This window comes from Anomalospiza imberbis, chromosome 2 (genome assembly GCF_031753505.1).
Source record: "Anomalospiza imberbis isolate Cuckoo-Finch-1a 21T00152 chromosome 2, ASM3175350v1, whole genome shotgun sequence".
Classification (NCBI taxonomy): Eukaryota; Metazoa; Chordata; class Aves; order Passeriformes; family Viduidae; genus Anomalospiza; species Anomalospiza imberbis.
This window is the reverse complement of record NC_089682.1, coordinates 51,428,283-51,441,990: the sequence shown is the minus strand read 5'-3', so window position 1 is coordinate 51,441,990 and position 13,708 is coordinate 51,428,283. Positions and strand designations below refer to the sequence as shown.

Genomic DNA, 13,708 nt, shown 5'->3' with positions numbered 1-13,708 from the left:
ATAAAGTTATTTCCTCCTACTAAAACAAGTCTTGCAGATGAAGGAAAAAAAATCCAAGCAAACACATACAAAAATGCGTGAAATACATGCTCCTAAATGCCTTACGGACACACAATAAAGACGAAAATTTACAAGACAGGCATAATGTTCTATTGTATGAAAAATATGCACACTTCCTGCAAGTACATTAGTTGTGTCTCTTACTTCAGCAATAATTAGACAAAGGCACCACTCCCAAAGCTTGAGCAAAATGTCCACAAGAGTAAAACACATTTATATTTTAAAAGACAACTAATTAAATTCAGGTGACTTTACCCATTCTCTTTTTCATCTCTTTTATCTACAGAGAGACTTTGGGAAAAAAATAAATGCAGAGAAGCAGCTCCCTCCAACAGTGTTATAATAGTGCTTTAGATGTATTCAAACACAGACATTTCTACTGGGGACTGAGTTACTTCCCTGATTATTGCCAGAAGCATTGTCAAACTGAATTAATTTAATTTCTGTAATTGGAATATATCTGCCCAACAGGTATTCAGTCATTATTGCAATCTCTTGTATTCCAAAGTCGTAAATTCACAGCTTCAAGAATAAGTTATTTATTTTGAAAAGAGAGGAATAGAAGGGTTTCTTAAGCATCACCCCAAGTATAGATGATATAACAATATCTATGTAATCACTAGTTGTGAACAGAGCAAACTGGTAGCCAGAGAACACAAGAGAGAGAAAATCAGTTATAGCTGGTATTTACAAATTCCATGTTGAAATAGGTAAAGGGATAAAAGAGGGAAGGGAAGAATCTCTATTAATCCACTAATGCAGCATTATATATTATGTGGCAATAAGGCAGTGGCTTTAAAAATCCTAATGTGACAGAATGGGTAACAAAATGAGTATATATTTATTCCTGGAAAGTTACACTCTCATAATCTTCACTCCTTTTCCCCACCTTGAAAAGCCTGTGTAAGAGTCAACACCCTAAAGCTGGGGTCTGACACTGTTAGGAGGTCAAGAAAGTTTAGGAAGTTGAAAGATAGTAAAGAAAATCAGTGAATGTTTTAGCAGGTAGGATGCCATTTGTTATGAAATCTTACTTGATATAGACTAGATTCTTGGCAAACCACAAGAGCTTTAGAAAAGAGCAGCAACTGAGAAGAGAATTTGTTTTCTCTTCAGTAAGAAACTAATAGACTCCCAAGTGAAGAGGGTAGATAAATATGTTAATGAACTTAATTAAGACCAAAATAAATGCCGTGGAAGAAATGACAGCACTTGTTTGCATCTCAACATAGGATGAACACATTCTGAAATCTTAAAATAGGAATTCACCAAGAAAAGCCCTCGCTTTCCAGCTCTAGAGCAAATGCAAGAATGTGTACAGCAAGTGAACATCACAGCTGACCTTTCTCATTCTTCTTGCAGGCACAGCCTCAAATCAGAGCTGAATGGACTGTGGCCACATGAGTGCCAGAGCCCAGGTAGAAATGATGTGCCTAGTCCTGTACAGCCCAACACGTGGCAGGAGGTGAACAGGGCAACAAAGAAAGCTCAAAGTTTATGGGACAAAGCTTTTCCTTACATTACAGAGCAAATATATTTCTCTTGGGGGTGTCCAAGTGCTCCTGTCCCTGCACAGCAGCAGATCTTTCCTGCCTATTCCTCTCCAAAGTCACTGAGCACTTATGTCCCCCAGCCACTTAGGAATCTCAGATACAACACTCCCTTAGAAGAAGCTGAAAAATCACATCATTCAGCATACTCCAGAAAGTTTAAAAGGTGTCTTGGTAATTCAGTGTTATCACTGGCCATTACCATGGCCTTGTTGCCCTGTGGATCACCCTTCCTCTGGCAAATTTATTGTGCGGTATTTTGGTAGGGTAGCTTCTGTATTTAAGGACCCATCACTGACCTCTGTCTCATTTGCCCTGACTCCAGAGATACTGGAAGTGACCAACTTTAACACACACCAGCTCCACAACCCTGGGGTCTTGCACACACTGCATTGAAGCAGGCTGTGGAGAGATTATATAAATGAAGTACATCAAAGAAATCAGAATTGCCTCTTCATCCCTCTTGCTCACTGTGCTTGAGCCCCAAACACCCACTCCAAAATGAATTTGTGCATGTTTCACTGAACTGAACTGCTGTGTGAGCTCTTTCCAATGTTTCACATTGAAAATAAATGAGAATTGCATCAAATAGATTCAGGGGAAGCTGCCTGTGATCTGCAAGCATTCCTTCTGAAATCCCACTTGGCATGCTCTGAAAGGCAAACAGGAGTCGTGTAAGTCTTAAATAACCTCTTCTCTTTCTCACAACTGAAAGACGTGCTGCTAGCAATAGCCATCTAAAACTGGACAAATAGTTTCCATGATCTGAAATAGCCTGACAATGTACCACCTGTTCACTGCTCATCTGAGTTTTGGACAGCACTTCATGGTGCAACGTCCTCTGCTCTCAGCAAGAAGTGAGAGAAGAGGGCACAGATTCAGTCTCAACAAACATCAGTTCAAATTTGAGCATCTTTCTGCAGTACCTGAGTATCTTTATTTCATACAACTGGAGAACTGTTCCAGAAACAATCACCCACGTCCCAGTCAGGACAGCAGCTCATCTCAAGCTGTAATTGTTTGTGACACCATGTCAGCTCCTGTGATGACAGGGGCATTTTGTTGTAGGCATCAAAATACCAGAGGCCAGCCTCTGCCAACCATGCTCACATTAAACTGTGTACCTTTCTCTGCAAATAGTTACCTTGATGTCAGTGGGGTTACTCAAAAAATACATCATCACTTGATGCAAATCAATGCAGAAGCTCAGAGATCACAAGCATGACTGTAACAGCCAGCACTGCTTGCCCCACTTAGAGGTGTTGAGCTTCCCAGGAGACCTCTCTCTGCCAGAACAGGAGAATTCACAAATCCTTCCTTAATAATAAGCTGATGAAAATGCAGAACCTAATTGATTAATACAAAGTTGACTTTCATCTGGCTTGAGGTGCAAAGGAGCAGGAAGGCAGGTGCTGACAGGACACACTGCTTGCAGGGTGATGCTGTTGAGCACAGCAATTCTCTGCCTCTGCTTCCCTGAGACTTATGGCATTGACGCAACCACAAGGTCGTCCAAGGCATCAGAAAAGTCACAAAATGCTCTCAATATAGAAAAATAAATGGGAATTCCACAACTCTCCACGTGTTTTTGCTTTGGTATTACATTATTACATCAGCAGCACAGCATATACTAACAGGCTTTCCCAGTCATGAAGTATTTATATTTGACCTTATTTTGAACGGTGCAAAAACAGAAAAAGCCATTTCTGCTTCACACATGCACACACACACACAAAGATTTTTTTAATTTATATCAATCACTGTATAAAGTCATCCAGTGCACTGGTTTCTAACTTCTTTCAAATTTAGTACTAACATATGCATGTAGTCTAAGTATATCAATATGTGTACTAATTATATACACGTAAACACTTGTATTAATACATACACATCTGCATGTTTATGCACATTCACATAAAAAAGTACAGAGATATTTAAATAATTTAACAGGCTCCCTTTAATAATCACCTTTATTAACTAATATATTCACAACAAATTCATATTTTTTCGTTATTTACGATGGTATTTTTAAAGGCAAACAAGACCTTAATGATATAGGATGTAATGACACGTGCTTTGATGTGAATTCAATTTTGTTCATACAAAATAGCTGGTACATATAAACTTGCATTTGCTAGGCTGATTCACCGTTACTGAGACTCCTGACCTTCACATGCCACTTTTCTACTCTGAAATTATTAACATAGGAGTTAATAGTGACAACGACATAAATAATTAATTCCTGTAAGAACCAAGGCTGACTGAAAAAGTGAAACTCTTCAAGGTAAGACACTTCCAAATGCCCCAAAATAAATAAAAAGTCACAACTGAAAATAAAATTATTTGGGAAATGCAGCTTGTTGTTCAAGCCAAGCTACAACTGAAATAATGATAAATGCAGCTCACAGACATTATGCCAGCCATGGGAAGCCTGTTACAAGATGGGAATATGAAGAAAACAAAAGGAGAAAGGAGCTTTTTGAGAGAGGAAGGAGGCAAGGTTCTTAGAACTCGTCACAATGTAGGAACAACCAACATGTAATTAAAAAGAAAACTTGGAAGAGAAATATGTTGTTTTGCATACATAGCCAAAGATAAGTGAGAGAATAATTTCTATTAGGTGTTTTTTTGTTTTGGTTTGGGTTTTTTTTTCCTTGTTCTGGAGTTAAGAAAGATCAGGCTTGATCAGAGTCCAAAAGGCTCCCACTGACAGAGGCCAGTACAGGACAAGTTCAATTCTTACCACTAAATTAATCTCTGTGACAAAATTTGGAGGGAACCTGTTTTACATGCCCACAAAAGAGAATCCCTCAACTTTTATTTGATGTATCTGCCTGCAATAAGACATACTCTGGGTCAGAAATCCCTGTTTTTTTCCCTTATACTTTCATCGGGGCTATGCATCTGTACTAAACTAGAATTACATGAGAACAAAGTTTGTACAAAATTTATTACACCCACCCACCCACCCCTTTACCCATTTCTGATTTCCATTCTTCTCTGCCTGTTCTAAAACTGTCTCATATCTGAAACCAGATTTAAAATAAAGCCTCTGTTTCCTAATTTTTAACAAGAAGTTCAGTACACTGTGGAAACAGGTTTTGTATTTGTTATCTCTCTTTCTAGTTTCAGATATGTTACAGAAAATGATGTGCTTGTCATTATTCTGTAGGTGGGCATAGTTCAGTTTGGGTGTGCTATGATGGATTAATTTCAGGCTGATTTCTAACTGGTATTTTTATTTACTGGTTGATTAAATTGTACTGATCTGTGTTCATTAATCTAGGGCAAAATATTTAGAGTGCTCCCACCTCTAAATTCAGTAGATTGAAACATATCTGATGCCAATTAAAATGCCAAGTGTGTTGGACCCATCTTGAGACCTTTCTTAATTGCCATTTTTCTTTGGGAGGAAGGGAGAAGCGGGGCAGAGAAAAAAAAAGATTCTGAGACTTCCTTATTATTCTCAGTTTTGCTATTAAAAACTGGCCTCAATCTTTAGTGAATGAGATTAAGTAATCTCCAGGTCAATGCACTACTTGGAACTTTTCTCACTGCAGCTCTCCTGCATGTCCCATCAGGAACACACAGTGCAAGGTCAATTAAATTTCTGTAAAATGTAACAGCTGTCAGCAAAATCGGCTCCCAAGTCCCTGTTCATCCTTGCTCAGCTGAGAGGACTCCTGTTGCCAGCAGAGTTGTGCTGACCACAGTAGCTGGGCTAAAAGTGGTAATGACAGTATTTTACACTTCACCCCTATGGTACCACTCCTCGAGGCAGCAGAGAACACAGGGCTCAGGCGGGTCCTGCCTTGCTGCCTGCCAGCACCAAAAAACACATGAGCTCTTTTCAATGCAGCAGGCCTGGCTGGTGGGCTCGTTAACTAAGAAAAAAGGATTAAAATGCTTCCCTCACAAAAGGGAAAGATTCTGCATAGCAGTGGGAGAAGGAGGTACAGAATTCAGCATTTCACACAGTCCCAACCATCTCCTGGACAAATCCCAAATTACTCAGCTGTGTGTCACCAGCACAGATAACTCTGTGGAGGGTCTCTTTCATGTTCACCAGGTCAAACCTCCCTAAATTCCCTCTCTGTAGGCAGTGGACAGCTTTGATTTTTCCTGTTGAGAAGCCTAATAATAGCTCAGATACCCTGGAGCCCATGGTGTAAAGCCAAATGGCCAAGCAATAGCTATGAAGCTCTTTTGGGGACTTCCAGACCACAGAATGGCTAAGAATGCAAATTTTGTTATTAATATGGTTCTTCAGATCAATTGCTGGCTATTTATCGTGGCATTACTTTAGAAATTTCTAGTAAACAAGATAAAAAAATGTTAGATACAAAAGCAATCTGTCCTTGGGAAGATCACCACATAACCATTGCATTAAAAATAGCTACGACAGTGTCAGCACCCTTTTCTTTTCTCAGACTGCTCTGGCTAAATTAGAAAGGGTCCCCTGGCAACTCAAGAAAAATAAGTATTTCTCCCCATCACAAGCATGCATCAAGTGCAGTGAGTGGCACAACTGAGAAATCTAGATGACACATTACAGAAAAAAATCCCCAAACAACAAAACATCTCCTTACCTCTTTGACTAAGAATTAGCTAAATCATTTAAAGCAGTAGACTAAGACAAGATCTAGTCTTAGAAATCAATACAAGAACATATATTCACAAGAAATGAAAATATAGTATTTAATTGTATCAAAAAACATAATATTACAGCTTAATGGAAAAACCTAGGCAATTTTTGCAGTTTAGCTTTTGCAAAATGGGCACATGAATCAAATGAAACGCCTTCATTCATAAGGCCTTAAAATATTTGGGTATTTTGACCATTTAGAACTAAAGAGGGAACACTGAATGCACTGGTACCTGTTATTGTCACTAGGATGCACAAAGCTGCACAGAAAGCTCTGCTGCAGGTTATTACGAGTTAGCAACCATTCCTCTGACTTTATCAGCCTGCTGCCTCTCTGCTCAGGCTGAGACACCCTCCATAGGAATGACACATGGTGCCAGTGCTCCAACATTCCAAACCACCCACAGTCCCCCTGGTCTGGGCAGTTTTGCCTTCCAATCCCTACAAACTAAGGAGCCCTTTCCCAAAACAGGCGCATTCCAGCACAGCAGTAAGTTTTGATGTCTGCGAGGATGCCTCAAACTGCAGACTTTACCTGCCAAGGTATTTGAAAGAAAGTATTTCCAAGTGTGCTTGTGAGGCACACCTGAGGGCCAGACAGTGTGGGACTCAGCACAAACAGACACAGTCCTATCAAAGATTCAAATGAGCTGCAGTTTGTCCCCACAGGTAACATTCAGATAGCACAAACGTCTTCACACTCCAACCAGGCTAAGCCTGTGCCAAACCACTCTGCTGGAATTCCCTGTAATAGCTCCTAAGGACTATTGTATATTGTATTGTATTATGTACTATTGTATTATGTACATATTACTATGTAATATGTATTGTACTATACTATAGTACAAGGCAAAAGCTTGTACTATAAAGTCAAAGACAGTATTCTTCTGGAAATGCAAACTCTTTCCGGGGCAGTTCAAAAGGCATATCTAGCACAAACAACTATTTTTTGCCTGACAAATCCTGTGACAGGATATTCAGTTTAGGTTACTCTTTTTTACTCTGATGGATAATTTAAATTAAAATCACTGTCCATTCAAGCAAAAAAGAATAGGTCTTAATGGAATAATATCAAGTTAATTTTCACTATACTCTGATATGATAATTTTTTTTTTTTTAATCACAGACATAACTATCTGCAATGCAAAGGATTTCCCACAATACATTTCTAACAATTACATCTCCCCTTTTTTTAACACTTTTCTTTTAATATTCAAAACAGGTACTTCCAAACTAAGTTCTCACATGACTTGCTGACTGGGAGTGAATTAAGAGACAAAATATGGGGCAGATCAGAGACTAAGACCAAAGGAAATCCTCTGTTGTATATATGCAAGCACAGGAGAATAAATTTCATATGACTGAGGCTAGGCCCAGCTTATAGTATAGCCACAACCTTGTCCTCATACTCATAATTTGACTTTTTCATTGTTATATTTTGCCTGTAAGACAGAAAGGTGGTAGAAAAGCCACATAACATGACTCATCAGAGGTAAAAAGTACTAGGCCACTCCCCTTCTAATAGGAATAACTTATTCACCTGCTAGGTAAAGGTTGAATATCCCACTTATGTCTTGGACAGTGGCAAACAGCATCACCAAGGTAAGCAGAGAGAACTCACAGCTCATTTAGTCACTCGAGTTTTAAAACCCATGGCAAGCAAAGGACAAACATGAAGATTTGACATGACAGGAACATGACAGGTCCTTTTACTGTTTGCCGTCCAATTTAATTTCTTCATTATGAGCTTGCCAAAAAAGAGCAACCAGAGATTTCAGCACAGGGTACAAATCAGTTCTGTTCTTTGTACCCTTCACCAATGGTATCATGAGTGAAGGCTGAGATAACAACCACAAATCACTTCAGTCTACTCTTTTTCTTTTGTCCTCTTAAAACCTATCCTTCATACTGAAACTTCCAGTCATCTCCTTGTAACTCCAAATTTAATTCAAAAACGTATTTCTAGAGAGATGGGAAAGTGGGAGACTGTTTTGTTTAAGTAGCATGGGGTTTTGGCTATTTTCAGATCTACTGGAAGAACATTATGAATGTTAACCTTGTAAAAAGAGCTTCTCTTCCTGATAGATGCCACACATTGCACACCATACAGTCAGTTTAAAACCACTCAAAAGGGTGCCAGCAATCCTGTACAAAAGTTTATGCTCATAAGACAGTGCTATCCAACTCTGAAAAGCAGAGGAACTTTGCAAGCCAGGATACAGCTGACCACACTGGAAACTGTCTGAGCCATTATGGTTCACAACCTCACCTTGTTAATGGGATATTTAAACATGGGGTATTTAAACAACTACGAATGTCTAGGAATTTGGGGTTAATCAAAAGAAAAATCAGCTCACACATAATAGTTACAGAATGTTTAACTGTGTTGAGGGAGAATCCCACAAGCCTGGCTTGAAATAAGTCTCAACACCAACACAGGCATCTGGGAGAGGAAACTGCCTGGGCTCTGGAAAAGTCAGACCCAACTCATTCTATAGGAAATGCTACCAAAGAAAGCTGGGCAGTTAAAAACTGTCAACAAATATGCAGAAAACCCATTCAAAATCATAAGGAAAACACCAGTTAAGAGCTCAGGGAAAGCTAGGCACAAACTACAGCCAGACTCTCTATTGCATTTTCCTCTTCATGGTGCAGGCAGAAAAAGTCATCCTAAAGAAAACTTGAGTGTATACAGCTGTAAAACCAAACACTTTTCCATCCATCTTGATGAACACATACAACCACTTTTAAAGCCTTTTCCCCCTTCTTCCAGGCAGTTTGCATCACTGGGGTTGGTCACGCAACATTTAAAGCCCTGTACACACAAAGAGCACCACTCTATAAAAGCCTCCCCAAAGATTAACTCCCTGCCCAAAGCCAACCAGTGTATTATTTGTATGAGCAAGAAATCACTCCTTCTCCACAACATTCCTATGGGAGAAGTGCATGGCCCAGTTCCTGCCAAAGTATGACTATGCCTGTGCTTTAACACCCACCAAGCACTGGGATTCCTTCTTTTTCTAAGACACATCTATCATGTATGGAAGCTGCTGTTTGCTGCAGAGGGTGAAAAGCTGGTGGAAAAAGAGGGTGAAAAGTATATTCCTCATTCTGGGGAGGAGTATATATTCCCTCCTTTATCCTCATCATCTTTCTGGTCTGAAGGAAGGGTTCTGTGGTGGATTCATTATCCTGGCACAATACCCCATAGACAGAGAGGTAGAATTGGCAGTGGCACTGTGGAGCTGGAACGGGTAGGGTTGGGGCAGCTCTCATGAGGGTACCACCCTGGAGCACAGGCAGCACAATGCTATCCATGTTTAGTGATGTTGGTGACCTGTGCATTCAGAGTTTCACTATTTACACAGTGCTATTCAATATTCAATATATTCAATATCTGGAGGTGGACTTGTTCCTTTTTGAGGTCCTCTTCAAAATCAAACACTAGCATTCTTCATTTGTTATAATATTAACTTCTGACAAACATTTATTCGTGTTAATGGGGAAGAAATAGGTAAAATGGGAGGAAAGATGAACGTGGATAAATCCATAAAACTACTTAATGGGTGGGGTCTAGCCTAGGTCTGACTATGAGCAATTTTTAGCCAGGAATGTAGCATGGCCCCAGATGTGATGTCTCCCTTAATACTGCCAGTGATTCGTGCTGTTTTACTGTTCTCTGTATTGGGAAGCAGCTGTGGCTCACAGCTGCAGTTCTTGCTGTGAGGGTAACACAGCGAGTCTGGCTGATACTGTGCACTTCAAGTCTATAGATCATGATAAAATTACACAGCGTAACTTGCCAGAGATAGTAGGCTGCAATTAAAAGGATATATAGCACACTTCACAAAAACTTAACAGCATAAATTATTGTTCACGGAGACCTATTGCTACTCTAGTGACTACTGATACCATTCCCACCTTTTTGGCTCATAGACATTTTGCAGATGCACACATCTGTAGTATGCAGTTATCACAGTCCTAATTTTTCTCAGGTTTTCTCTGTACATGGAAAACTGCACGCATGCGTATCATGTAGCATACACTCAGATAGATGTCACCACCAAATAATACATGCCACTGAAGAACAGCACTGCAAACAGTCTTTTATCCCAGCTTTCCTACCCATCTTTACACACAAAATGAAAGTTGACATTTTGAGCTGCTCTGATTTCTGCAGCTTTTTTTTTATTTAGAAGCCTTCATACAACATAGAAGTATCAGATCTCCATTTGACAGAGTATTAGGTTGACTCATATCAAGTTAAACTCTCCTTCAGGCTAAGAACAAAATACCCTGACATGTTGCCACACAGAGTTAGAGTGGCAAATTCCCCAGATTATAAAACATCTGTTGAAAACCAGTTCCCTAGCACAAGGGTTATGTTTCTATTCCTCTTATTCTTTGCTTCTTCCTCCTCTGCATATACTTCACATACTCTGCAGTTTGATCTCTGATATTGCAGGTTCTCGTCCCCTTTTAAGCTATCCTAGCATCCCAAATGTATACGGTACTAGAATACACATTTGTGAATTTAACTCACTTTTCCAAATGGTCTTACTTATTATAAGAGCAAGTAAAAGGAGGGGTAATTTTTTATAGTGAGAAGCATTTAGGGCAATACTGCACACTCTGATACATTAAGGTTTTTGAGAGGAGGAAAGGCATCGGGCTTGTCAGAGCTCTCTATTTAAGACTAACAATCACAATGTGATCTCTCATCTGCACAGGCCTTTTGTGAACAGACAAGCAGCTCATTTGTTTAAATGATCAACTAAAGCACATTATGAGTCAATCAGTTCTAACTACCAGGAAAATAAGAGCCCATACCTAAATTCATTTGCTGCAAGCAGATGGTGGATTGCTTTTCTTTCCTTTTATGCTGCAGTCCTGCTCCCTTAGATCTTCTCTACCAAGAGGGGGACATACTGGTAGGTCAGTTTTCCGACAAGGTCATCTGCCTTCAGAGTACGAAGAGAATTGCACAGAAAGTGGGTTGGGCTATATTTAGAGTTTGGTCCAACTCCGTGCCAAAGTCCCCCCCGCTGTCTCTCTCTTGCAGCACCGTCTCAGGTTTATTCTTGCAGATTCTCAGCCCACAGAACACACGAGAATAGGAAAGTCGCTCTGAGCTACTGCTGGATCGAGATTTTTGCAATTTGCTAAAAACAAGTGGATCAGCAGTTCAGATGACAACTCCTTAAATCACTCACTCTTCTAGTCTTTATCTTTCTTTATTTAAGTGGATTTTCCCTTTTCAGTTGAATAAGGGAAGGAAACTGCCTGGGATAGAGCAAAAAGACTCTCCTGAGCGAAGGTAAGGTTGCTTCATTTTGTATTGTCATTGTAATTACAGCTCAATTAATGATTTGGATCAGATATGCTTCTTCTGCTACACCAGTTTTGCATGTCAGCATTAAGGGTACTTTTGCATAATGAAATTTTCAGGTAAAAGTATCAATTCTCATTATCACTGTCTATAAGAAGTGGGAAAAGAAAAGAGTATCAGCATGTGTAATAGAATATATACTATCTGATTTTTACCTGCTTAAATTACTGTAAAAAGCACACAGCCATGCCAGCAGACTGTATAATTCTAAAAATGAGAGAACCCCAAATGTGTGGCTATATGCACATGATTACATACACAGGCATGCATTTAGATATGCTGAGTGATGTTTCAGCCACATTATTTGCACAATATGAGAAAGCATGGCAGCAAGTTTGCGATATAGGGCTTGCTGCAAATGGCACAGATATAAGTAAAAGAAAAAAAATAAATTAACGTGTTCAAATCCCTTTATAGTTCCAAAGTTGCTCAGCTCCAGAGTACAGGCAGTATTACAGATCATATTGTATTTGGTTTCCTTTCCACTGTATGCTATACACTGGTTCTGTATTGCTTCTCTTTTTAAAAAACACATATGGCTCAACAATTTTCCTCAGCATCATTTTAAACTCTTGTGATTCTTAAGGGGAAAAAGACTCTGGACAGAATACATCATTGCATACCTGTCTGTTAGGAGATCCTAACACACTTCAGGTCACAAGGCCATCATGATACTGTAGTGTGGATCCAACACGAGGAGAATGTTGTCATGTAAAGACTCTCTGGAGCCATGGATTTAGCACTGGCACACACACACACTTTCTAATGCAACATGACCACAGCAAGACCACAGGAATGGTGCCATGAAAAAACTGGGTAGGAAGGTCCAATTGATCCAAAGGTCCAAACACTGATGGGACAGCACTAAAACGTTCTTCACAACAAAATCACTACGTAAAAGCCTTAGCAGAAGCAGCTGAAGAAAGGCAGACGGATTCTGGATTAAAATTCAGCAAAGAGCAAGAGAAGTCACTGTGAGTTCATCTAAGGTGACTGGGTGAATTCCAGTACTTATTTCAAGTTTTTTTTAATCTAGCTGCTGGTTAAATGATGACATGCATCAGGCTGCAAAACATTCTAAGTTGTCAAAAGTCTTATCTGCTGAAAAAACTTCTCATTTTGCTTACTCTCAACTATGTATAAGATCTTCTCATCCTTTGCTTCTGACTTTGCTTAGCAATTTATGCTTTGAATCTTGAGTGTTAAGTTTGTTTGACAGAAGTAATAAACAACATCCATTTCACACAAATACCTTCCTAGCAGTTCTAAGACTCTTTAACAAATGAAAATTATGGTAGCATGCCATGGAACTAACTTGGGCCGTGTTGCATGTGGTAACTCAGATACATCCAGAAGGTTAATATTGCAAGAATTTGAAGAAGAGGCTGTTAAAGGAGTGTTACTGAAGTACTGCAAATGCATTTATCAAATTTATCAGCAAGTAAAAGGTGTCACAGTATAGAATAATCTAGTGCAGTTTAAGATTCAAACAGTCTTTTATAAACAGTAGTTATACACTGATCGAAAAGGGGAAAAATACATATTTATAAATTTTAGATGTTCAGGTTTTGCTTAATGAATCAACTTAGTTTTTGTGACACTTTGTGGTACTATTCTCCATTTGCATGTGGGAAAATATTACTTACTCGCCCATCAATATTAAAGACATCAGGGATGTAGGGTTGGCTTAAAAAAAAGCAGTAGTGCTGTGACTGAGCTCACTAATGCAGTGCTCCCAAACACCCCCCGGCAGATGGACAGGCTCTGCTGCGTCACAGTGGCAGACAGGCACTGGCTTGTTTTGAAGGAAGGGTCATCACACCCTCCCCACAGGACCTGAGCCTAAAATGTGTCTGTCACCCAAACTGGTGGGAGGTTTGTTGACACAGGGATGACAGGATGACAGCTTTGGAAAATGGCAGTATGATGACGAATATGGGCATGGCATTACCAGAAGAAGCTAGAAAGAAGCACATCTGAGTGAAAAGGCCTCATATCTAAGGTAGACAAACCTCAATCTGCTTCTAACCTCTTTCTGGAGCCAATCCTACTTGGTGGGTTCTT

General features: G+C 39.6%; 1 protein-coding gene across 6 annotated transcripts in view; it reads right to left on the bottom strand.

Annotated features, from left to right (window-relative positions):
• Window positions 1-13,708, bottom strand: part of CMSS1 (cms1 ribosomal small subunit homolog) — a 231,314-nt gene that overhangs the window by 20,509 nt on the left and 197,097 nt on the right. The window contains exon 1 of one of the 6 annotated variants that reach the window (XM_068180976.1): window positions 11,086-11,304. The exons of the other annotated variants lie outside the window; for them this stretch is intronic. Coding sequence (XP_068037077.1) covers window positions 11,086-11,095 — 10 coding nt within the window. The 5' untranslated portion in view covers window positions 11,096-11,304. Of the gene's footprint in view, window positions 1-11,085; window positions 11,305-13,708 lie in introns of those variants that run through there. 6 annotated transcript variants of the gene reach the window in all.